Source organism: Lepisma saccharinum, chromosome 4, assembly GCF_977018435.1.
Source record: "Lepisma saccharinum chromosome 4, izLepSacc3.1, whole genome shotgun sequence".
Classification (NCBI taxonomy): Eukaryota; Metazoa; Arthropoda; class Insecta; order Zygentoma; family Lepismatidae; genus Lepisma; species Lepisma saccharinum.
Window position 1 is genome coordinate 31,272,739 of NC_139232.1, and position 27,392 is coordinate 31,300,130.

The following is a 27,392-nucleotide window of genomic DNA, read 5'->3' on the forward strand; positions in this document are numbered from 1 at the left end:
TCATGCTACCAGTTACGGGATGCCGTGTGATTAGCACGACGAACCCTCAGTTGTTGTTATAGGTTTCCACGACCGGGTTACGCTAATCGTTCGTAGCTCCCCAATTTGCTCACGATGGTGAGTGGCCTCCGGCCTCATACCCTGGCCAAAATTTTCGGGAGAAAAGTTGTTACTAAGTAGAAATATTTTCCAAGTATAATAAGTAAGAATTTGATATTGTTCTACTAGAAAGTTTGTATTACTAGGAATCTAGCAAAAAGTCTATCACTGTTTTGCAATTGCAAACCGAACGATACTGATTTTATATGACCAGGGGTCAACCTAGAATTTTACAGGAGTGTAAGGGTAAATTTAGAGCCAACATAATCATAAATTGGACTTCAGTGAAAAATTTTAGGTGAGAGTTGAGAAATTTTGCGGGGTCGTTAGGGGTGCGTGGATAAATTTCTGTACATGACGTCATTACTTTCACAGGTAAGGTAAAGCAAAGTTCCCCGTGCATATAGCACCGTGCCATGACGCACATTTAGGGGATGTGAGGTAGGGCCCCACACATTCTCGGTCTCGGTCATATGATCAGCACAACGATCCGGCCGCCTTTATCCCAAGGGTTGCCCCCCAGATACATTGATTAGAGGCTAGGTGAGCCTCAGAGCCGCTTTATGTGGTGACAAGGCCGGAAACATTCCGACCCACCTCGAGAATCGAAACACGGTCTCCCGCGTGGCAGTCAGACGCCCTACCGAGTAGACTACCGAAGCCATATTCTTTATTTTTATTTCATTTGTCTTTATTTTTTTTTATTTTTAATACACCAAATCGCCGACCTACATGACGCTGTTGTTATCACTGTGCGCAACAATGCCAGGGATGCAAGGTTCGAATCCAGGGCTTTGCATGATTGTTCTTTGCGAGTGTCCGTTCATCAGTTTCATCAGAACATCACTCATTCTCATCTTCACGATTAGCTAAAAGTGGCAGAAAAGCAAATAAAATAAACCAATTCAATCAAACAACAAAATCAAAATTAAATATTTGTTTTTACCCGGACATGCAAACAATTTTTATTGTGAACTCAGCCGGCTCCCGTGACGGAGTGGTTAGCGCATTACGCTCCAACGCCAGGGGTCCCGGGTTCCCGGCCTGGGCATGGATGTTTGTGAGTGTCCATTCATCAATTTCATCATATAATCACTCATCCCCATCTTCGCAAAATTAGCCAAAATTGCACAAAAGTTGAAGTAAAAATAAAGCAAATGAAAAATATTGTGAACTCAGGAAAAATGTCAGAAACATATGATTGCCTGCCTACATGTGTGCTTCAGCTTCTCTGCGGTTTTTCCAGTAATTCCGAAGAAGAGCACCCCGCCGAGATTTCGTCTTTGGAACCTTTGAATATGGTATTCTGCGCCTTTTCTCTCTTCGATCTTCCATTTCTTGAAGGTTTACTCTTCCAACGAAGGTTTGACACTTGTTACAAATAACACAAACTCCCGTTGCTTCATAAAACACACTGAAAGGAGGTTTAAGCATTCCGTGGTCAAAAGCAGGCAGGCCATTAGCACCCCTCCCTTCCCTCGCGGTCCTGCCGAAATGAGGGTGAAAAAACCCTCCAACCACCGGGAAAGACCCCGTCCCCTGTAAAGGGTCGAGGTTGACTTCGCCTGTTTATGGCATTTGGAAAGAACGTTGCCAAATTTAATGTAAATAAAACCAAGTATCAAACCATTTGTGATAATGAAAATTTGAATGAATAGATTATAAAATAAACTTTTGAAAAGTGTCCCATAAAAATTTGAAGGTCGTAAGTCCAATAGTTACGGAGAAGGAGTGGAATTGATTACTTCTTTCAGAAGTAAACGGGGAAAACTCGGGAGACGGTCGCGCTCGAGCGAGAGGCATCATTTCCTCTTAAGTGCAATGCTGTAACTTCATCCTATCTTGTGGGTGAAAATCTATAAAATTGTCATTTGCATAAAAAATTAAGTATTATACACAATTAAGTTAGAAGGTATTTTACATATTGTTAGCTTATTTTAACTTTTTGATTTACTTGTGTTTTGTATTGTGTCCCACACATGACACATTTTCGTTTAACTCCACTACAATTTTCAAAGGTCAATTGCCGTCTCTCTTTGTCTTAACTAATTTATTATTCATCATTTGACAATTGACAGATATTAAAATAAATTTATTTGAAGAGGCAGTGTTTCGTCTGTTCCACCCGTGACACAAAATTATTCACTTATATCTACAAATCTGGGAAAGTATTTTAATGGTCAATCAACAGCGTTAAGTTTCATATTTTATTACACAGAAACTGTAAGAAAAATGTTGCTTAATTATAATAGTTGTTTTAATATGAAAATTGTAGTCCGATAGCCGAATACTGCACGTACCGAAAATACCAAGCAGCTCAATTGTAAGTCTGTCGGTCTCGTCTATCTAGAGATTAGCTGTGTTTTGAAATACGGTACAAAGAACAGTCGGTAAGATTTTGTCAGAACAACAGGACACTAATGAAAAACGGGATGCTTAGTTGTTTTCAGAACAGAGACGTATGGATATCCTACATATGTTATAAAATAGTGTATAATTTGCATGAAAATCTCTGTGGGTCACTTTGAACATTATCTCGGAGATCAGTAACAGAACAACACACTGGCGTACAGTCCCCGGCCCCACCAAAAATTTGCTTTTTTATTCCAAAGTTTTGACCTTGATTAATCAATTTTCATTATATATATAATATGTACATAATAACTTGCAACTTGTTAATTTACAATAATAATAGAATAAGATCTTTTTTGGCCAGTTCTGGTTAATCGCGAAGAAGAAATTAGCAATAGGACAAACACAAACAAACGTGGACAGATTGGATTGGATTGATTTGGTGTTTTAAGTCCACTTTATGCACAGTAAGGCTAATCGGGACTGGACCTACAGTTTAAAGTGGTATCCGAACCACTTGTACCTCCACCGGGTATCGAACCCGGGACCCCTTGATTACAAGGCGACGACGAAACGTGGACAGAATTGTTGTATTAAGACTACTTTATGCACAGATAGGCTAATCGGAACTGTATCTACAGTTTAAAGTGAGATCCGAACCATTATGCCTCCACCAGGTATTGAACCCGGGCCCCTTGATTACAAGACAATGACGTTACCACTACGCAAGGAGGGCAAGATTATGGCAGAACAACACAAGCCCCACATAAAAGTACACTGGCTGCGAGGACAGAAGCCAGAGCCTAATTAGTTTGTAAAATGCAGCCCAGGGTGTGCTACGTGGGAAAATGATGACATTGGGTATCTTCACAAAAGGTAATCCCCATACCCCTGAGAACATATGCAAAATACTTTGGGACACATATAGGGCTAATCTTGATCATGCTTTTACCATTATTCGGGTTCAAATCTCAGTCTGGAACAATGGGAAAAGATTCACATCGGGAGCGACCAACTAATGTGATGGGAAGCTCTTTCAGTAAAATTGCATCAATTTATTATTTGCATTAACATTGTTTAAACGAAATACTGTAAGGCTCAACTGTAACCCTATTAAGATAATAAATACTTTTTTTGCCAAATTTCTACGGACTGTCTCAATTTATGACAACTCTTCCTGCCACCACTGCTGAGGCAGACAGATTGCTTTGATCATGAAAACACTGATGCGCAAGAGATAACACCATAAATGTTAAATAAGATTGCAAAAAAACCGGATAATATGACCTTTTTGTTCTGAAAGACAAATCCATTAAGTGAAAAAAATATGCAACTGCATTAATGTTAAGTTCAAAAATAGTACAGTATCGTAATTGTATTTTAAGAATACCGTAGTCACAACTGATATCTTAGTATCTTAATGGCGTGACGGGTACCTACATTTCAAGTCGTAATTTCGGTACTATTTTTCCAACGCGTTGTTTGTTGTTATACCAAAAACTGGGCTCCACCCGAGAGCAAATCCTGGCTACGCCCCTGAAACAGCATTCATTTGTTAAAAAAGAAAAAAATAACAAAAAGTTTGAAAAAGTTCAAACCAGCGACAACGTAGTTTCAGTGAGCGACTGGCAACACTGAAGAGTACACATGCACCTGTCCGCATCTCCCGATAGCTGTTTTTCCACGACGGGAGTGGACGTGAAGGCATTAGCTAGATTGGCTGCTCGTACCTTTGTCCTGCTACCGTTAATTAATCGAGTTCTCCCTAGAGGACCGTGCGTCAACTGGACCTACCTACTGCTCCCTACATAATCACGTGTTGACCAGAAACGCATCTGAAATACTTCGCCACTATTTTTGCCTTTTAGTGGAAACTATGGTTGGCTGACTTTATTATACGTTGATTATATTACGTCGCCTTTCTACCCCTTGTGTTAATCGCAACGATGAGGATGTATTGGTGAAATTAATGATGAGGCAAACACAATAACAGGTTGGCAACTCTAGGACCATCATGAAATTCAAGTATAATTCCCAGTTTTCAAGGCGAACTTTCCCAAAATTCCAGAGTACAAGCAAATATTTTCTCTATTTCAACCTTACGTATTACCGCCTCTCACCCCCCCCCCACACACACACACACACAAACATTAAAAATATAAAGGATCTGTATGATTCCAATCCTATCAAAAATTCTTATTCAATTCAATTAAAAAGTCTATACAGTATATATTTTGAATATTTAATATAAGGTGAGGAATTTACATTTGCTATTTCACATATTCAGGCTCGAAATACATCTTCAAACACAAGTTACAAACGTTACGGGATCTAATCTACGAAAAACTGTTAATTGTGTATCTACGAAAAACTGTTAATTGTGTAAGGTTTTCAAACTCAAATTTACCTAATGAACATCGAGATATCTTATCTTGCAAAAATATTCCGTCTGTATAATAGATTGTTCTGCAAAGGGCACTAACAAAGTAAACGAATTGAATTCCGTTTAATTTCCAACGCAGCGTTCTTTTCCTTCTTAGATACAAAGCTTAACTGTGAAAACTTGCCTCGGGGTATTTATAAATATGTACAAATTAAATGGGATATGGATTAATAAAAGTTGCAATTTTTCACATCTACGGAGAAAAATTCAGACAGAATGCACGCATAATTCCCGGAGTCAATAATTCAAGCATAATTCTCGGAATCCAATGAATTTCCTGGAAGTAGTCACCCTGAATAACTCATCCATCCCCAACAAGGGTTCCAACCTTGGACTTCTGGCTTCGTGACACTTTGCGCATGTACGCCAGAATTTCCTACATCCCCTAACTATGAACTGGATGTAAGGGTACATTTAGAGCCAAAATAACCTAAATTGAGCCTTCGTGAAACATTTTTAGGGGTGTTGAAGAAATTTCGGGGAGATGTTAGGGGTACGTGGATAAATCACTGGGGTTCGCAATATTCTGAGTATTACATAATGAACGTCATTGTGCAATGACAACTGTGACATTTTGAACTGAGTGACCTGATTATGTGAGGAGGTTTTTTCTTTGTACTGACTGACTTTGCTGCATCCATCCGAAGAAGGTATATGAAAATTCAACGATAGAAAACAACACGCCGGCAGACCCACGACTGACGCACAGTGTGGAGAATCACTTGTCTAGACTAGACTCTGGAGATGGCAGAAGTCCTAACAACGCAACGTCAGCTTTCTGTCTGCTCACCTTGGACAAAGAAACGGTAAGGTACGTCCTTCGATGGTTAGAAAAAACACTGCTACAGAAAGCGGCAGCAGTTACGAAACACGTCATGCAAGCAAGGCTGAATGTGAAGTCAACCTTCTGCACAGACTTGAAAAGATGTAGGCTATTGATTGCTATGCGTGCAGTCCGAGACAAGTGTTGGACTGGCAGAACATCGCAGCAAAAATATGCCTACAAGAGGTTAGCCAAGTCAAAGAAGGAAATCTCAAAATGTATATAGCAGACCTCCGTGGCGGAGTGGTTAGCACAGCGCGCTACGACGCCAGGGAGACCGGGGTTAGTATCCAGGCCTGGCCATGAGTGTTCTCTGTGACTTTCTCTTCGTCAGTTTTATCACATCACTCATCCTCATCTTCTCGATTAGCCGAAAGTGGTACAAAAGCGAAGTAAAATAAACCAAATCAATGAACCACAATGAAAATCGGTATATTATAAGCACTATTCAAATTGAAGAGTGGTCAGCCAGGAATTCTACCTCAGGATTTAAGAAAGAATATGTCGTCACCTTTTGAATGTGTGCGAGAGGTTTACATTGGGTGCCTTCAGCGAAGGTTACCCCCTAACATACCAACACCACTTCAATATTAGGTTAGTGCTTAATGAAAATTAAAGTTAAGGGGCGGCCATATCGGCAGGCATCTAAATATCAACCTATCTACCACATATTACAAACTGGAGTGTATTTTGCGGACTAACGAAGCTCTGGCGCCTTCACCTACAGCCAGTATAATCATCTGCGAGGCTCGTGTTGTATCGTCCAATGTTTGTGATTGTCCCTCCATCCATCTCATCACCATTCATCCCCCTCCCCAATAGTCGCGATTAGCCAAAATATGTAGAAAAATGACGCAAAATAAACTAAATCAAAGAAATGATAACTATATTTCTTTAATACGCGGGTATTTCGGGAGTTCAAACCCAATAATTCTCTTTAAATACATCACTGGGTAAGGCAACAGTTCCTTTTTGCGTGTTGCTGCCCTGCCGCGAGCATTTTATACCCACTACACAACAAACTGTAATAGTACAAGAAATAATATATTTTTAAAAATATTAACGGTTGCTACTTTTTCATAATAATTTTTATATTACTTTAACACATATTATCATATTATTGTACCTTATCGATTCTGTTGATTGCATATTCTATGTAACAAACAATGTGATAATACAAGATACTGTAAATGGGCATTTGCCTGTAATGTCATGTATAAATAAATTAGTTTTGTAGAAATTAAAATTAAAAAGTAGAAATACTATCAGGACCTCCTGATGGTGTACTGGTAACGCTGTCGCCCTGTAATCAAGGGGTGCCAGGTTCGATCCCCACTGGAGGCACATCGCAGAGTGGTTCGGATGCAACTTTTAAAGTGCATCCAGTCCCGATTAGCATATCCGAGAATAAAGTGGACTTAGAAGATATTTTTTTCTTTCAAATACCATCAGCGTTGCACTTTACTGTTTCTAATTTGCTTTCATAAACAAAAAACTGAGGGAACAGTTGCACTAATCTGTAGACACAAGGTCCATCCACAACACAGGCAGGCATCCGTACTCCCAATCTTTTACAGGCATTTGCACGCAATCACGCGACACAACAACCATTCCAGGGAAGGACGGAGCATGGCACAGCAACGACCTTCAGAAGGTCACACACACAACACACAGAGAGCGAGAGAGAGAGAGCTATGAACCTGGAATGCACACTAGCCTGTACTTCTCACCCTCATAACTGCGTTCCCCCTTCAAGCCTGGCTGGATATCTTGAAAGCCATATGCTCTCTTACCTGCCCTGCCTTTAGATGAAAGGGTGAATAAATTAGTTTGGTTCCAGCTTTTTATTGATATGCTTAGCTGTATGAAAGTGGCGCTGGACAATGTACGACCGATTGCGACTCACAGAAGCATCTTTCGCAATGTTGTTTCAGTAAAGAACTTCGGGTTCTCTGAATCAAGTTGGCGTGCTACCTTGATTGCACGGTCCCACGTGTCACGAATACCGAAACCAATGCAAAGCCAAAACAAACACGACTTTGGAGTCATCATCACCAGTGGCGTGTCAGGGACACGTGAAGGCTCATAAGGCTTTTTCGCTCACATTGTCTACTTTTTAAAAAAAAAATACTGAGTGCAGGTAAATGTTGGAAAATTATGAATGACTGCTATAAATGATATGACTACATTCCACTCGTGACCAGACCTCCTCGCGCTCCAACATATTTGGAGGTTTTTATTGAGTCTTACGAAAGCTCATAACGTCGTGGCGATTACTGCCTTCTGAAACGAACGCTCGTCGTGTATTATATTCATTTGCATGGGAACAATTTAAAATTACCACAATATTGGTATAGTTTTCGTTTCGACGTGTTATTTGCATTTCAGTCAGAGTGGTTCTCAATTTTATAGTGCAATCTTGTCTATTAAAATATATTGCCGCCGGCGTTTGTGGAGGAGTAATCAACGTAACAGCTGCGAACCAGAAGTTCCAGGTTCTAAGCCTAGACAAGGCATAACAATTTTCGTTGTGTTTCTCCGATCATCCATTACCGCAAGAAGTACAACAGAGACGAAAATACACACGGTCACAGAAGTAGTCGGACAAGCAAGGATTTCCGGAAAAAATGGTAACTAAGTGCATGATATGTAAGTAAAGATATTATTTGCTTCAAAAATCAAAACAACGAGATAAACATGTAATGAAAATTGCAGCCTCCTTGAATAAATAAAATAAAAATGTTGTTATTGTTAATTAAATAAAAAGAAACATTTCTGAGAAGCACAAAAGTATTCGAACACAGGCCAAAACATATCACACTTTCCCACTTTCCAACAAGAAACGAAAATTAATACCTTGTGGGCATGCCCTTCATTTTTAACACCGCCTTTAGTCTATTCGGCGTACTTGCCACGAGTTCTTGCATGTAATCCAAAACAGTTTGGCCCATTCCTTCCGAAGCCTGAATTTTAGGTGTTCCTTTGAGTCGATCGGGGTTTTCCTTAGTCTATCTTGAATTTTATCCCACAAGTGCTCGATGGGGTTGATGTCAGGGGACTGAGGAGGGGGATGAAACACTTTGGTACAATTTTACAAAAGCCACATCTACACAATATGAGCCGTGTGCTTCGGGTCATTGTTCTGATAGAACATGAACCTATCAGAAATTCCCATTTTTTGGGCACTGGGCTTTAAATTGATTCGTAAAAGTTGAAGATATCTTTCATAGTATGTTCAATAAATACCAAATTGCCGACACCACTCGCTGACATGCAGCCCCAACCCATCACACTCCCACCACAATGTTTAACTGTGGCTTGCATGTTTTTCCCTTTTAACTCTTCCTTGGGTCTTCTCCACACATACGACCGCCCATTCGAACCATGTAAGTTGAACTTGCTTTCGTCGGCAAAAATTACACGATTCCGCCGGTCCTCATCCTTGTCAGCGTATTCGTTCGCGAAATTTAGTATTTTCTTTCGGTTGATATTGTTGACAAACAGCTTTCGCCGGGACACACGACCGTGAAAATTGGCCCTCCTCAGCACTACGAATTGTTTCAGGACAAACTTTCTTTCCTATCCCCGATTCCACTTCGACTACGATTTGGGGAGCACTTGTTTTAGGATCTTCTTCACTTTTCTCGCAATCACAGCCTCTTCTCTTTCAGAAAACGTTTTAGGACGTTCGGTGCGAGAACGATCTTCAAGCCTATATCTTCCTTGTTAAAGCGTTTGAAAATGTCAAATACCGTGCTCTTCTTCAACTGGACTATTTCTGCGATCTGCCTGCAACTTTTTCCTTTCGCATGGTGGAAAACAACAAGTTGTCGCTGCTGAAAGATGCTTTCCTTTCCTCTTTGGCATATTTTCCTTGAAATTCTTCACGCACTGGAAGAACAATTTTGCCTGTGCACCAGGTGGGCAAACAACGTGAATCTCTAGCGTAGCTTCCGCTTTACAACGCCCTCTGTTATCGCATTCACAGACAATTCTTCCATGCATACCGATGTCCGAATACTTTTGTTGCACCAACTTTTCGGGCATTGGGAATAAATAAAATTGTATCTCTTTCTATGTCAATCAAAAAAGGGATATTTAATGATGTTTATATCCTCGTAAGTCATACTTCATCACTGGCGGATCTTCATACTTCACTAATTTATTTTTACACCAGATACATGGTAAAATAACAAAAATGGATGGGTGTCCGAATACTTCTTTAACCGTGTGTATATAGAAAACAGAAAAATGAGCTGCAATTCTGTTTATGTTGTCCTTATGGCAATTTCATATTAAGAGTGCTGTCGCTAGCGTTGCATTTCCTAATGTACTGTTGTGAATTCTATTATTTCCCAAACGTCAGTGGTTCGATAGAAAATGTTCGCCGTTCACATGGGGAGGAAGGGTTAATATCCTCAGCTAAACTGGTCGGCGAGACACCTCTCACCCACCATCTAAGGTTCCAGGTTTAGTGTCCCAACCAAGGCATGGGTATTCCTATGAGAGTCGCCTTCACCAATTTCATGTAATCAACATTCGTCCTCGTCTTCGCGATTAACCTAGAGAAAGAAAAGCGACGCAGAGCCAGAAAAGAGAGATTACAAGTACTGTGTATCTCGTCCTCTTGTAATCAAGGGGTCACGGGTTCGATCGATACCTAGTGGAGGCACATAGTGGTTCGGATCTCACTTTAAACTGTAGGTCCAGTACCTATTAGTCATGCTGTGCATAAAGTGTACTTAAAACACAAAATCAATCGAAGCAAGTACTGTGTGTGGCGTTGTTAAGAACAAGAAAAACTTGACACTTGCATTTATATTTCTCACGTGGCTTTGTTCTCTGGGTAAATCGCGATGATGATCAGATAGAAATGCTGAACGCACACGTACAAGGAACACCCGGGGCGCCTCGAACCTCGGTTGAAGCACATTGTCCTGATTAGTCTATCTGAGCAGGAGGTCCGGGATTCGCTCCTAGAATTTTCGGTAGCGAGACGCAAGTCAGCGTTGTAGTAGGAATCCAGAGCCATTGGGGCATTTTGTCTGCGGTACAGAAGTACCTTGCGATTGGGAGGATCGATGTTGGAAAACAGGCTTGAGCGTTTCTTATACGTTCTTACAGTGGTGAAAATTTTGATAAAGTTTATTGTCATGTTAGTCTTTTCAATGCTTAATTTGTAAACTCCGGGTTTCTAGCCTTTTAAAAAATGTGGATCTGGTAGAAAGTTGAAGACGTTGTCTACACTGTGACGTCCTCCTGAGAGAGTTTCTTGAAAGGCTTCATTATTGCATTATGCATCTGCTCGAAACTGTTCCTCGACGCAACCTTTCCTTCCAGCAGACTTCCACGCGTAAACAGAGCCGCATCACAACAGAGGCTGCACTGTTCTCCAATGCAAATATCTTGTCCTCCTCTTCCCAGCTGCCGCTCGCATGGCACCCGGAGGCCGTGCAAAAGCACATCGTGGGATGCGGTCATCTGGCTGGCTGCTGCCGGGTCTTCTTCGCCGGAACTGCAGCACATGTGCCAAGATCCCCCACGACATTTGGCGACAGGGGCCCAGACGAACTGAACTCGCTTTAGCTTATTTACTTCAGAAGATTAGGTAATCTTTGAATGATTGGGAGATAAGCATGTGTAGTCAATACCTTCTTAACAAGAAGAGTAAACAGCGTAAATATAAACTAACTTTCCCACAAGTATGGTCGCAAGATGCATTTTTTATAAGGGGATGAATAAAGATTGTTTAATTTATGTTATTTTAGAATTTTGATGCATTTGCATCTTTTTGGAAAGCCCAATACGTTGTTCAGTGAGATGTTCATGGGTTTCATAACAAAAGGAGCCAAAGCATCCTTGATAGGGAATATTTATGTAATTCTTTCTCGATTTTGCATTTGTAGGGGTTTCGTGGCATTTTGGTGCATTTTAAACATTTTTAAAAACAATATCTTGCCGGGTTTTTTTTATGTTTTCACGAGAGGCGAAATATTTCTCAGTACTTTTCTCTCTTCTTAAAAAGCAATATTCTTTTTTCTTGCCACTACGAAAGTTTCAGATAAACAAATTTGGTTCCAGGAAACCTGGTAAATCCTTCCGACACAGAGAGACCTAGTGGAAAAAGTGACAACAAAGTTCATGGGAAAGTGTAGTCAAGAAAATGATTCTAGTTTTTAACACAAATGAAGGGTTTACTATGCTATTTTCAATCGCTCATGTGTTGTCTGGAGAACTAACAAGGGATTTGCCGCTAGTGACATAGTTTACTTCAGGTAAGTTTCAATAGTATCCGTAGAGATGGAAAAAAAGCTTTTCAATCTTCAAGTCTTTGTTGCGAGACAATCGGCAGTCACTTCGCTTTGACAGCCTGCGTATGTTGTTAATAACGCATTGCAATGCAGGACTGCTGAAATGAACATGTAAGTTTGTTTAAAAGAATATTTTGATAATTTTACATCGAATTTTTGGCGATGTATTATTGTATTTGTATAGAGTATTTTCTGGTATTTTGTTGTGCATTAAAATTCTAGCCATGTTTAATATTATTTCTCGAGTTTCATTAAATTCTTGAAATAACCAATCGGCATCAGCGTATTGGGAGGCACTTGCATCCTTCCCATGATAGGAGAACACTGACCTCCTAACAATAAAAAATGAGTTCCTAGAGTAAGTTAATTATTTAAATGTACATGTTCATCATATTTCTTTATACATTTTCTCAAGTACTTTTAGCTTGTAGTGACTGTACTTTTTATATATTTTCAACATCGCACATTTTCTCAGTGATACCGGGACGCTTTATTTGGTACACATTGTGTATTGAGCACTATAATATACTTAAAAAATATATATATATAATAAAAATCTAAAATATAGCCTCAGGAAAGCCTAGTTGAAAAAGCAATTATAACAGTGGCTTTTTCTCTCAACATTATGTTAAAAACCTTGCAGTGAAGGTCAAAACGAAACTTGGACTGCTCGCCACGGGGTTGAAATCGCGCGGAATGGAAGTTCCACATTTAAAACGGTGCTGGCTCACCTCACAGGTTGTAAAAACTTTGTTCAACATGTTCTGCAGAAGTTTTAAAACAGGCTTGAAAACGCCGTTTAACACTTTATACACATTTTCGTTTCCATGTCAGGCCCAAAATAAAAAGTTTCATCATACTAACAAATCCACTACAACGTGAAAAACTACACGAGTCACTTTCATTCGCATCAAAATTAATATTCATAATGGAGATTGCATAAGAAAAGTAGAGAACAACGGTCGAATATTTATGAGCTTCGCATTTCCAACCCATGTCCTGAGGAAACGGGACAAAGCTTCCTGAGAAGTCCAGGATGCATACAGAGGTGGGGAAGGATGTGAAGTACAACGCACGGATTATTTAACTGCCATTCTCATTCGTCTCTCCATTATATATATATATATATATATATATATATATAATCCTCATCCATCCTTTGATATATATATATATATATATATATATATATTATACATATATATAGTTCCCATGTGAATTGATTCAACGGGTACATAAGCTCACAAGTGGGACAGGAAAATCTAGGGTATTGATAGTGAAATACTAACGATGTTCACATTCTGATTTCATTGATTTGGTTTGTACTTTGCTTTTCTGCCACTTTTGGATGATATGATGAAATTGAAGGAACGCTCACAAGGAACACCCATGTTCAGGCCGGGGTTTGAACCCAGGACCCTAGGTGTCGTAGGGCGCTGTGCTAACCACTGTGATTGGGCCTCCCGATGGCGCAGTGGTAGCGTTGTCGCTTTGTAATCAAGGGGTCTTAAAACAACAAATCAAACTGAAAATAGTATCCACTCTGATTGATTGACTGAATTGGTGTTTTAAGTCCACTTTATGCACAATAAGGCTAATCGGGACTGGGGCTACAGCTTAAAGTGGAATTCGAACCAGTATGTGCCTCCACTGGGTATCGAACCCGAGACCCCTTGATTACGAGGAGAGGACTCTAGCACTGCGCCATAGGGGAGGGTGTAACCACTCTGCAACGGAGGTCAGCGCAATGATGTTGAGAAAATATCACTGTACATATCAGGTGGCTTTGTTGTCCACCCATAATTCACGTCTGGTTCACAAGGAAACTTTCCAGTTACTGTGTTATCTGTTTCCTTACGTCATGTCCACAATTGCCTACAACTTACGAAACTTGGATACTATGAGATAACGAAACCAGAGTTTACAATAATAACAACAACAACAAAGACAATCGGCTTCGGAATGAATGGGGGAAGAGAAGGGGGAGGCAACTGGCAACTACCTTCCCATGCGAAGGACACACACTATTTCAAACTTCAAGGTAAACCCAACAAAAGATGTAAGTACAAAGAAAATGTCAGAAGTTCAGAGACTTGCAGAACATAAATATGCAAAAAAAAGGTCGATCGATGTAATAGAACAGCGGTTACAGGGTTTATATTTGTTTTTTAATAAGGTTCGCGTGCTCAGAGAGATTAGCTATGGTTTTCTCAGTTAGTCGGAACGTGGAACAGGGAGTTTGTAACGAACCTGAGAGTTTAAGATTTTATATTTATAAGAAGTTAAGATTTTTAAAATGTTTGTTATTTCAAATAATGTGCAAGTTGTCACAGATAATTATAGTTAGACTGATACAGTTGTAGTTGGAACTTTTATATATGTTTATAAATACGTCAAAATCTGTTCGTGTTGACGTCACTTTCTAATCTCAGCCGAGGAAGTGAACTAACCTGAATGTTTCTCACCTGACGACAGACGGAGTTTGAAAAACAATTGAAGGTGAGGAATAATAAGAACTTGGAAAACGGAGAGAATTGAAGTATAGTTTTTGGTTTTCCGAGTTTTCTTCTTGCCGATAAGTTGAAAGTAAACAATTAATTATGTTCTTTGACTTTCGCTTTATGTGAAGGAATATACCAACGTTAGTAGTGAATGTTCTAGTGTTGTACTGGTAAGTGATTATGAAATATACGCGTTTATAAAACTGCGTTTTAACTTTGAAAACAGTGTTGTGTTTCTTTTCTACCCAGCAAGCCCTGTTGATTTGCAGATTCTCATGTTCCCGACTAAAGGAGTAGCGGACTAACTTTGTGATGACTGGTGTCCAACCGGGGGACGTTGCATAGTTATTTTGGCACACCAACGCGGGGCTCGAGTGCATAGTTATTTTGGTACAATCGTGGGGCTTGAGTGCAAAGTTATTTCAGCAATTAAAACGTAATACCCGATTTAATGAATACTGAAAGTGCTCGTGCATAGAATTCACGAAGGTGATAGTGAAAGTCCTTGGAATTCACGAAGGTAAAAGTGTGATAGTGAAGTGAAGGTATTAACTGGTAAGAGCCATAGACGGTGTAGTAGAATGGAGAAAGACGCGACAGGAATGAATCTGCGAAGCAGAGGAAGAACGACAATGGATGCAGAAACCAAGTTTGGATGCTGTGATGATCTTACCAATGACAGGGAATTCTTCCAGTGTTGCCAATGTTTGCAGAGGTTTCATAGTAGTTGTGATGGGCAGGAAGTAACGTTGGCATCAAATAAAGAGATGCGATGCACATCATGCTTGTCAGCACCAGAACCAGAACTGAGCGTTCCTACCAAACCCTCATCAGATCACTGGCTACTTGATTGGTTGATGAAAGATAAAGCAGAGCGAAAACAGAAAGAAAAGGAGGATGAAGAGCGTAGACAGAAGGATGAGGAGCGTAGACAGAAGGATGAGGAGCGGAGACAGAAGGAAAGAATAGAGGAGGAGAAACAGCGTAAGAAAGAGATGGCTCAGATAGAGAAAGTTCGAAAGAAGGAGATGATGGATTTTAAACTCATGGTTGAGTCTATAGAAGAAAAGAGAAGGAAAGAGAAAGAACAGGAAGAGGAAAGGAGAAAGAAGGAAAAAGAAGAGGAAGAAGAAAAGAAAAGGAAAGAGAAAGAGGAGGAAGAGAGAAAGAGAAAAGAAGACTTAGATATTTTCCGTGCATTGATTGAAAACCAGGAAGAAAGGAGGATACAGGAAGATATAAAACTAAGGTCAGAGCTACAGGCTCTATTCTCTCAACATAAACTTGAACAGGTACAGAGCATCAGAGGAGAGATAGAAAAGCTTAGTAGTAAAGTCACTGAAAAGGTGGACGAAAGGGTAAAGGAAATTGTGGAAGAGCAGCTAGAGTTCTTAACAGTTCGGCAAGGACGGATAGAGAAGGAACAGGATCAATTGAAGAAGAATATGGAAACCTGCCTTGAAATTGTCCAGTCTGGAAGAGAATCTGAATGTGACCCTCCAGAGAGAGTTCAAGAATTAAAGAGTTCTGTAGAGTCTATTAATGTAGCACTAAAAACCTTTGGTGAACGAACAGAACTCATAGAAAATATAGTGCAAGAACAGAAAGTTGAAATAAAAGAAGCTGGAGAAAAGGTTAATTTTCTCCATGAGAAGGCTAAAAAGATGGAAGTATCTCTTCGCCAAGAAATTCAGGAACAGACAGTTACAATTATAAGTAGGGTCAGTGAACTGCAGGAAAAGATCCATAATTTACAGATTCGACCAGTAACCTCTTCCGATATACTGCCTGATCCAATCCGAGGACTGAACCCAGAAGCTACTTCCTATGAACCTCCAGTTGTACTTCCAAACCCTTTCTTCCCCGGTAATACCACAACTTCTGATAGATGCAAGAGGCCTAGAGAAAAGGATAGTAATTACAGTTTTTCTCCTCGACGAAGAACAGAGTTTAAGATGCCCAGAATGGCTGATATCGCGAACATTCCTAAGTTTAAAGGCGATATCGAAGCTCAATCTGCCGAAAGATATCTGCGTGAATTAAATGTCAGTTTCGACTTAATGCAAGTGCCAGAGCACTATAGATTGGAATTATTACCTCGGGTTTTCACCGGCAAGGCTGAGCATTGGTTAGCTGGTAATATGGACAACTTTGTGAATTATGCTGATTTCTGCGCACGCTTTAAGGATGAATTTGCATCAGAAAAGGCAAAACAAAGACAACTAGCGGCTGTGAGGAACCGAAGGTATTCTCGCCTGGTCCACGACAACTTAGAAAGTTTTGCCTGGAGTGTCTACGCAGCGTACAGAAACCTAGCTGACAATTTTAATGAGAGCGAAGTTCTTAATTTGATCATTGGACAGTTGCCGTATCGCATTCGGAATCTTTGTCTGGCGCACGCTCCACGAAGTGTGGATGAATTGACACATTTCTTGAAGGACTTCGATATTTATGATGACCCTGATGCCTGGAAGAATAAAGAAGACTCTAAGAATAAAGATGCTGCAGGGAATAAAAGTTTTAAGATCCGGAATATCCAGATGGATTCAGAGAGTCGAGCAGGAAATTTCTCACGACCTCGAAGATTCAACAGAGGATTAGGCAGGAGAGGTTTCAACCGAGATCAAAACCAAAGACAGAGAAATTTCTACAGACCTCGTCCAGAACAAGAGCTTAATTCTCCAGACGGATGGCGTTACGAAGAACGACGTAGCCGTAGTCCGCTCAGACGGTACTCTCCACGACGTAGAGGTGACAATTGTGGTTCTTTCTCCCCAAGACATGACGTTGCCTCTGAGCAGGAAGAAGCAGTGGAGACTACTAGAGAGTTTCTGCACAACCAGCGATCCCAATCATGTCAAACAAACGTCGACCTTTTCTAAGTGTCTCCTCTTCGTTTAGGCAAGTGAACTCGACGGGACGTAAAATACAAGGATAATATGTAAATCCTTTTTGCTGACCGAAAATGTAGCTTCAGACAGTCAAGTGAAAAAAAAATCCATATGTGAAACTGGTGTACCTATTTTCCAGAAGACTCAAGAAGAGAGTGTTAGATGGTAGACAAGTAGAACTGGAAATCGGTGGTCTGAATTTTAGCACCAAAGGATTCATTTAAGAAGGTTTTGGTTCTGACTTCCTCTGGCGAATGCTTTTTATAAAAACTGCACCAGACAGAAATAAGTATTAAGAAAAAGGCAGTTGATGTGTTGTTTGTTACCACTCCTGTTCAAATGAAGGAGGATTTTCCAGATATATATTTAGTGCGGTACATCCGAAAGGTCCAAGATGAGGATAGAATCGGGATGTATAAATCCGTAGACCTCTCAGAGAAGGTTCATATAGTAAATATTTGGATTGATTCCTATAAGCAGGAGTTAGTATATTGCTGGTGTGGAATTTTAAGGCATTATTCTAGAAGCACAGAAACAAGAAGAGTGTTGAGTTTGAAGTGCTATGGAAAAGTACTGATTCAGTTCATTGCTTATCGAAACCTATACAGTTTTCTACAAAGTCTTTCTGGAGAAGAAAATAAATATATGGAATCAATCATTGCCTGAATTCACTGCTTATTGGCTGATTAACTATCCTAGATTACATTCTGTTTTGGATACTGTAAACTACGTCCCTTCTGAGCTCTTGTCAAATGAAGAGAAGCCAAGATTGAGTCATTCAATTGTGCAGATAAACTCTATATTTTAATGTTCTTTATATACTCAAAATTTTTTCAGAATTTGTCAATTACAATTTCTTCAAAAATTTTCCCCAGACGAGGGGCAATTGTAACGAACCTGAGAGTTTAAGATTTTATATTTATAAGAAGTTAAGATTTTTAAAATGTTTGTTATTTCAAATAATGTGCAAGTTGTCACAGATAATTATAGTTAGACTGATACAGTTGTAGTTGGAACTTTTATATATGTTTATAAATACGTCAAAATCTGTTCGTGTTGACGTCACTTTCTAATCTCAGCCGAGGAAGTGAACTAACCTGAATGTTTCTCACCTGACGACAGACGGAGTTTGAAAAACAATTGAAGGTGAGGAATAATAAGAACTTGGAAAACGGAGAGAATTGAAGTATAGTTTTTGGTTTTCCGAGTTTTCTTCTTGCCGATAAGTTGAAAGTAAACAATTAATTATGTTCTTTGACTTTCGCTTTATGTGAAGGAATATACCAACGTTAGTAGTGAATGTTCTAGTGTTGTACTGGTAAGTGATTATGAAATATACGCGTTTATAAAACTGCGTTTTAACTTTGAAAACAGTGTTGTGTTTCTTTTCTACCCAGCAAGCCCTGTTGATTTGCAGATTCTCATGTTCCCGACTAAAGGAGTAGCGGACTAACTTTGTGATGACTGGTGTCCAACCGGGGGACGTTGCAAGTTGCAACCACAACCTCATGATTACAAGGGAACAAAATGAAGCAATAACAACGAGAATGACTCACAAAGCAACTGTCTCTTTCGGTGGTGATTTGTTACGTCATTACTTGCAACTAAAACACCAACACCCATTAAAATGTCATATACCACTTTTCTCTCGCTGAATTATATCAACACGACAAAGAATATACACAACAAAACCACCAGAATTAACATTTAAAAAATGATATAGAATTTCCCCCACTGCAAGTTGCAACAATAATACCGGATACACAAACTAGTTTGCATAATTTTGTTTAAAATACAGGAAAATGAAGATTGCCGTTTCAAAATTTTAGGGATCAAATTAATTTACTCTGAAACTGATGCACAAGTAAAGTTACAAGTTTTGCATGTGTTACCATATGTGCCGCAGGCGATGTTCACTTCGGAACATGAAAAACGGACAAGCTCGAAATTTTATGCACCTTTGAAATAACTTTCAGAATGGCTTTAAGTAAAATAAGTCAATGTTAAAATATGATGAAAATACACTAGTGTTTAGAAAATTTATTGTTCGATAATTTTTACTAGAGCTGCCAATACTGAATATTATATCCTTTTCTGCAGGAACAGCTGGCATCAGAGTTTGCACGAATCACAGAATTATTGGAAATGTCCAAGATAAATAAGACACGAAGGTGTGCGACGTTATGTATTTTGAAACGTTCTGATCTTTCTTGACCACTATTTCCTTGTATTTCACTTCCTCACTTCCCCATACATGAAAGATTGACGATATGTTTATATATTTGATGGCATTTTCCTCTAATTTGAATGTGGAATTGTAAATTCACAGTAGCACAGCATACTGCATACCAGCGAGTCTTACGTACAGAAAACTAAATGCATCAAATCTATTTAATGCGCCCGAAGCACATCGGTTGATGCACTAAACTGCGTTCTTTCGCCTTTCCCAGTAATCAGGTTTTCGGTTTTAAGCATTTTTATGTATCGTTTGTCAAGGTAACGCCAAAGTGCATCACATGATGAAAGTATTTCTTTCTATGACGAGATGTACTTTAATACATCAATTGGTGCGTTATTTTGATACACTTTTCTTAAACATTTGGTCTTAGCTAGACTTTTTGCATTTTTTGTTTCAAATGATGAATTTACTTTTCTGTGTCTACGTCACATTCAAGAGACATCAATTATTGAAAATCGAACATTTGTTAATTTTCTGTTTTCTACAAAGTTCTTTTATGTCTGGATTTCTTTTCTTTTTGGAGCAGAGTTGTACTTAACTGACTGGAGGGTTAGGATGAAAATACTACCAATGAAGGCAGTTAAAATTTCACTGAAAACAATCAATTCAGGTAACGTTTCTCCGGATTTTAGCCTCATTTCCCTTAGCTGCCAACACAGAGTCTTAAAACGCCTACTCTTAGACTATATCAGACGTGGGATAACTAGAGAACATGTGATCGAATCTCTCACGTATGTACTCTGCAGTCCACTGGTCTTCCTGTTCAGCACTGAAATCTGCTACCGCTAGTATTCGTTCTATATACGTACCTCAAACATTAAAAGAAACAATTCAGGAAATATTGTATTAGCATTGAATCTCCTTTCTTAAAGTTTCCAAAATTCCACATACAAGAAAAACAACACTATATCGCACATATCAACGTCCAAACACAAATCTTCTATACTAAGAGAAAAGCTGCAGGTTAATACGATACGCTTTGATTTGAACTGAGCAATATCCGCGTTGTAAACTTACAATTACTAACTGACGTCAAAACACACGAACAGTATTCTATTTTAGTCCTTGCATTTTAAATGTCTAATTACTCAATTATTCGCAGGTATTTCAACGTAAATACAACCTATTTTTAGGATTGACAGCGCTGATTGCGTTCAAATGTTTTCCATACTATGCTCTGTGGACGAGCATTTCCAATTTCAGCTCATTCTAAAAATTCGGACATGCCACACCAGAGCGACATAAGATGCATATGATGTACTCACATCGATTAACAAGGATGACAGTCTACAGTTATATAAAAGAAACATTACACTGAAAACAGTTACGACAAAGTTCTAACTGATATATAAGCTGATTACATTGTGTGCCGACTTACCTGATCACAGATAATATCCCATTTTTTCTCGTCGTCATATTGCTTGAGGAGTTTTGCTTTGTCCGGGGGCAGGTCCATAGAGGCCTGGAAATACAAACAAGAGAACCAAGTTAGGAAAACGATAGAAAACCACGTTAATTATGAAGTTAAAATACAATATACAATGCTTAAAAAAAAAAAAAAAAAAAAAAAAAAAAAAAAAAAAAAAAAAAAAAACGTAAGTCAGTAATATTGTAGACACATAACGAGAAGCAAGTAACAGATAGATACTTCTGCTATGAATACTTTGTTCTCTCGTGTTGTTGGCGAGATCCACAATAAATTCGTTTCTATGTACCCTTTCCTTCCTTCCGTTATTTCAATACGTTTTTCACTTACGGTTCTTCACTGATGTGACTAACTTTAGAAGTATATATTAAAAAGAACACTCAGTTCAGAACAAGTTTCAGTACTCACGCATTTTTTTTAAAAAAAAAATCAGTTTATTACTCTGTAATTTAATCGACAATGTATGTAACGCTGTTGACTACTGTATTCGAACCACGAGAGCTCCGAAATAACAAAATAAAAGTTGTTTCACTCAAAGCATTTCCCGAGGAAAATGGCAAGTTTTTGAACTTATAGTTTTCAATGACGCTATAAGCGTCACATTCTCATTAAATTCCATAGGATCTGTAATCACCCGAGGGAGGTTTCGAAGAAAATAATGTAACGTTAAGAAGTTGAACATTAAACACAAAGGAAAGAAAGATGGAATGTTTTAAAAAACGTATTGTTCCACACATCAATAGTTCTTTTTAAGTAAGATTACCTATTATTTAGATTAGATTAGTTAGGATTAGAAGTTTCAAATGACACATTTTGCAAGTAGCTAAAAAAATTCTGAAGAGATTCTAGTTTCCTTTTCCTTGTGCGTGTGCATATGTCAGATTTGAATGTGGGAAACATACAAGCAACGTGAAAGTAGAAGCGCCTTGCAATGAACGTTGAGTTAAGGCGAGGAGGGACAATTTTGTCTTTCTCACTGGGGCAGAGCTGCCGATCACTGTTGCCAACTTCGCTCTCTTGTAGCCAGATCTGGCTCTCGTTTGACTGAACTGTGGCACCTGCCCTCTGCCCCACCATGATGCCACCACTGGCTCCGACCCATAAAAACCAACCTTTGCCATGCGTGTACATTTTGCACGTGACGTGATATTCATATACTTATAGGCTGCGTCACCACCCCCTCTTTCCTCCCCAGGTATTTTTATATATAGCGCTGTGGCTAAGGTGAAGATGACAATATGGTTATCCGGGAAGACTTTATTTTCGATTTCATATGAACATCATTGGATTATTGAGATGGGTGATGCCGCCAAATCTAGGCGGTGAAAACTAAGAATAAATTGCCATCACCTTAAAGCTAACGGTAATAGAAGCGCCATTGGACACCTAAAATTACCATAGCAGGCACTTTATGCAGCCTTCGTTAATCTAGCTCCTTGAAACTCATCTTTAACTCTATTAATGGTGAAATGTAGCTATTTTATGCACATCAGGTTTGGCAACGCTGCCAGGATGGCCGTATGAGGCAAGGAGAAATGCATTAGGTTTATGGGACCATTATTTTATTCGTTCTCATGGGAATATCAAACATCCAATGTCGTAGAAAAGCACATGGACAGAAAGGACACGTTGAACTATGTCATAGTAGAAGGAAAAGTCGAAACTCCCATTTAATTAGCCGTAATTTGAAGTTGAAGTTTATTTCCCATAAGAAATACATGGGATTCTGTAAATACTTATTAACCATATTTTTCAAACATCGTGTCTAGCTTACTAATCGACTTGAAAAACAGTTTCCACTTGCAACATGGAGAGAAATTCACACTCTCTCGCATACTAAACCCTTTTTTTTAAATAGCAGTGCCCAATCCGACGATATTGAAATAAATGCACAACTAGTGCGTAATTGTCCCTCCTTGACAGAACCACTGTCACCGAAATTCACCCGGTGGTGTGGATCCCACTTTAAACTGTCCTTATTCCTATCTGTGCATAAAATGGACTTAAAAACTCAAGACATATTTAGAGAATTCGTACACCTTACAAAGTATGAACACGATCTTGCCTCATATCTAAATAAAAGAAGTTCAAATTTCATAATTCGCTATTGAAACTAATATGCCACATGCACAATCACGGTGAGAATAAATGAGAGTGAGTTGCTCTCCTTCACCGCTAAACATATATCAGACCAGATTACATTGGCGGTCACTGGGTCAAGGCAAGCTCTAGTTTACCCACCAGTGAGCTACCGTTGGTTATCTGCTGACAGGAAGGACGTGGAGAAGAAATCTGCGCCCCTCAAACGTCTCAGGAAGCAACACTTCCGCCCTCTTAGCACACGCTCTGTTTCCTCCTCCGCTGCAAATAGCCACCAACATTCTGCAGCACATGGAGATCCAATCTGGGGAACATGCATGCGACTCTGGTCCTTTTCATTGGTTTCACAAAAAGTGGAGGAATGACTGGAAATATGTGTGTTTTAGAAGAAATGTGCTCGTGCCATAGAGACAGCAGCGTAATTGCGGGTCGAACGGGAGGAGGGGAGGGGGCATGAACTTGAGGTGCCAGGAAGGTAACAAAAAATACCCTTATTTTGTAATGTTTAATAAACCTGAAAAATTTGACCCCTCCCCGAAAAGTTAGGCCTTAGTAGAAGAAAAGGGGAAGAGGGTTCTATTGGGTTCCGCAACAGGATCGGAACCTTTTTCCTCGCGCAATTTAAATTCGGTCCAAGTTGAGCATTGCTTCATTTCAATACGGAACTTGGACCGGATTGAAATTTCTGGACCGTATTTAAATTCATCCGGAAAAAAGGTTCCTGGAACGAATTGAAATACTTTACAGATAAAAAGGTTCTTTACGGTAAAGAAACCCATTGCTTGCTGATTTTCTCTCCTGGACCGGAATTGAATTCATTTAAAATCCTGGATTTCTAACAAGCCTGCATTAAAGTTCAAGCAGGTGCACAAATCTCAGTTTGCACTCGAAATTACTTCTGCCACTGCCAGTCGTACTTTGTACAAAAAAAATCTGATAATGTCTGTAAGTTACTCCATGTTATTCCACTTGAAACGTTGTGCCAGTGAAAGTGACTTGGCACTTAGTAATTACGCGGACTAACCGTACTAGCTTCACTCTATTAAGCGCTGTCTGCATGAAGGAAGTGCCCTGAACACATTTCGGCCTCAACTACAAAGACAAGATTTCCATTGATACACGATAACATGTCACGGTATCTAGTGACATGTGAAACGCAGTTCGATATAAATTATTTTTTGTTTATTGATTCATTTTATGTTCAAATATAAAAGTGTGGGGTATTTTATTTTGTGGATAAACTTGTATCCGAGCCAGACGTCGGGAGTTGGAGCCGGGTCTTTCCTGAGTGACAGCCGCCGCTTAGAACATGACATATTTGCACCAACGCGAAGATAAGGAAAGATTATTTTCGCCGCTACCGGGCTCGAGTCGCAGCAGGCGTTCGAACCCATGTTCACGGATGACCAGGAAAACCAAATGGAGCTCAACTCTGCAAGGATCCAGGACGCGTCGCCGACCGCGCCTTTCAAGACAATGGACAGAGGTCATTTCCATCCCCTGAGAAAGCGAAGCGAAGCCACCTTAGCGTGGGTTTCAACGGACGAATTTGAATCTCTTATATATATGCGGTGCTACCATCCCGGAAACAGTTTTTACCCGGATTTCACCGAGAGAGCATCTCCGCGCTACACTCTCGCGTGATTATTGTTTTGTGTCCGTGAACTTTGTTTCCTTACGTACCGCGAGCGAGTTGCAGATAGGGAGTTACCAGTGTGCGCCTTATTTTGGTGAAGATTACGCGGTGATTTGTTTTTTTGCCAAGCGTTAACTACGTAATCATGGGCGGCTAAAGGAGATTGAGAAGGGAGTCTGTCGACTTCCCTGACCCCGCAACGATGCATCGCCATCTTCCGATGAAGCCAGTCAGCCAACGCCACAGACGACACCAAAGCCAAACACTGCCCAAAGCCCGAAGGACGTCTTCAGAACGACGCCGATCGAAGCCCGTCACCAGAGAGAGAGATTGAAGGACGACTCCAGAACGACGCCGATCGAAGCCAGAGGGAGAGATTGAAGGACGACTCCAGAACGACGCTTCCAGAACGACGCCGAATCGAAGCCCGTCACCAGAGAGATTCCGAACCGACGCGTGACCACGTACACCCGACGCTAGTGACAAGAGGAACGCCCGAAGTACTAAGGAGGTGCAAGTACACCAGATCGTCGCAATTATTCTTCGTCGCGATCGACCTCGGAGGACAATTTCGCCACAAAGGAACCGTGTGCAAGTCCCGCGTCCAGGAGAGATGAATGACCACGCCATGTAGCAGAGTCTGGTACAGTATACTTCAGAGGGTCTCATGTACATGTAAACGTGCGTCGTTAGTATCAACACCGTACAGTTAACGCCGAAGTCTCACTTATTCGCAAAGTTACTCAGGAAACCCCGAACCTAATCCCCGCGTCTGATAATTTTTGGTATTGTTATAAAGAAGGGTAATTTCATGTTCAGATGTTCTAATTTAATTGTCTGCATTCAGCGTTAGAAGCTCCATTTCATTTCTTTAATATTTAGTGTAAATTGTCAAAGTGTGCTCCATTTTTTTTGTGTAACCGACCGCCCCGTCGCGCCATTTAATTTGTCAATAGTTGACTGATGAGTCCTTTTTAATTGTGGAAAGCGTAGTTGTTTTTATTGCAAGGTCGTGTGCGTGAAATAGTATTATTTGTTGCATAGTGGTTTTTAAGGTAATTTTTGCTCGCGCCGACGATTGATTAGTGTATTCCGGCAGCTGGAGCCAATTAAGTTTTTGCATCACTATGTAATTGAGTAGTTGTTCTCATTGGACGAGAGAGGCTTATGTGTAATATCCCCGTCCGAGAAACTTGTATAATGTCGTGCTTACGACTCGTACGTTCATTCGAACGAAAGATTTAACCACGCCGACCCAATTGTCTTAGTTAACCGCTTTCCGAGGGCTGGCACTTAAGTTAATTTAAAAGAGCACAGGAGCTGGCAGACAAATGCCCTAAATTCACATAAAGGTTTAGAAATTAAAAGGAATGATATGTTAATGAGATCCATGATTTGTATCCATACTTCACATGTAAAAATACCATGTGTGTGAAAGAGAGATAGAGTGAATGTTGTGAGAGTGAGGAGGCTTTGTAAACAGTTGTTGATTGCAATATTCTTTTTGTTGTTACAATATATATTCACTTTTTACCGTTCGTCAGTGTTGTTATTTGACGTTTTTCAGGTACCAGATATTATGCTATTAGTGTTTTATGATTGTTCGAATCTACATATCAAAGGTAAACAAAACAGTGTAACTTTTCAAGGTATTAATCTCCGCCTCGCAATAGTATGACAATAAACGACCGTCTCAATACCGAACTTGATAACTGGACCGTGAGTCACGACCGGTTTCCCGTACACATACCGACGTTTGGCCCCGTGCCGGGGTATGATTGACACGTCATTTCGGGGACCGTGAGTGCACTCGTTACAAACATAGCTTGTTCGTGTTAAATCAACTACAACACCACACGTCGCATATTCCATCCGCTTTTAAAATTTTAACACAATAGAACCATATTCTGAGGAAGTAATTGCAAACTGAGTTTTTAAAAGAGGTTTGAACCATGCACTATAAAACATTGGCGTATGCAGGATGTGTTGATGGGGCTTAACCCTCACCCCTCATCAAGTTTTTCACAATTAAAATAAAGACTTCTGGATGCATGAAAATATACCTTTCTTTAGAAATTTCTAGGCAAGCCACCGGATTCTGTTCTTATGTAGAAATTTAGGTGAAAATGTAGAATGGACATTTCCAACTCAATTTTTTTTACAGCAATTTCAAAAACTACACCCTGAAAAAATTATCCCTGCAAGTTCTTGCGTCTCTTTGCGTTCAGTTTAAGGCAAAAATGAGACTTTCAAAGTTGCAAGGTCAGCGTTGCGCTGAAAACACGCCCCACGATGTTAATACGTCACTACTTACACAGAGCTCGTTTGTCGTCTGCATCGAGCGTCCAGTTTATTGGTGGTAGCCAGGGAGAGCCAACGTGTGCAGCAGTTTTAAATAATGGAAGAAGGAGCGATAGTGGAAGGGAAAGCTATGGTTTGTAATGATCATACTTCGATTAAGTATCCCTGTCGCTCACGTGCAAGATAAATGAAAAGGTTCAGCTGCGTGCGTGTTCTCAGGTCATGCGAAAAATATTGCTTGTAAAATTGGGTACTGACCAAATTTTCAAA

General features: G+C 39.8%; 1 protein-coding gene across 3 annotated transcripts in view; it reads right to left on the reverse strand.

The window, feature by feature from the left end:
* The window catches only part of Frl (formin-like protein), a 251,620-nt gene that overhangs the window by 140,975 nt on the left and 83,253 nt on the right, over positions 1-27,392 (reverse strand). For all 3 annotated transcript variants that reach the window (XM_083120387.1, XM_083120386.1, XM_083120388.1), the window contains exon 2: positions 21,038-21,121. In XM_083120387.1, the coding sequence (XP_082976513.1) occupies positions 21,038-21,121 (84 nt within the window). The remainder of the gene's footprint in view (positions 1-21,037; positions 21,122-27,392) is intronic.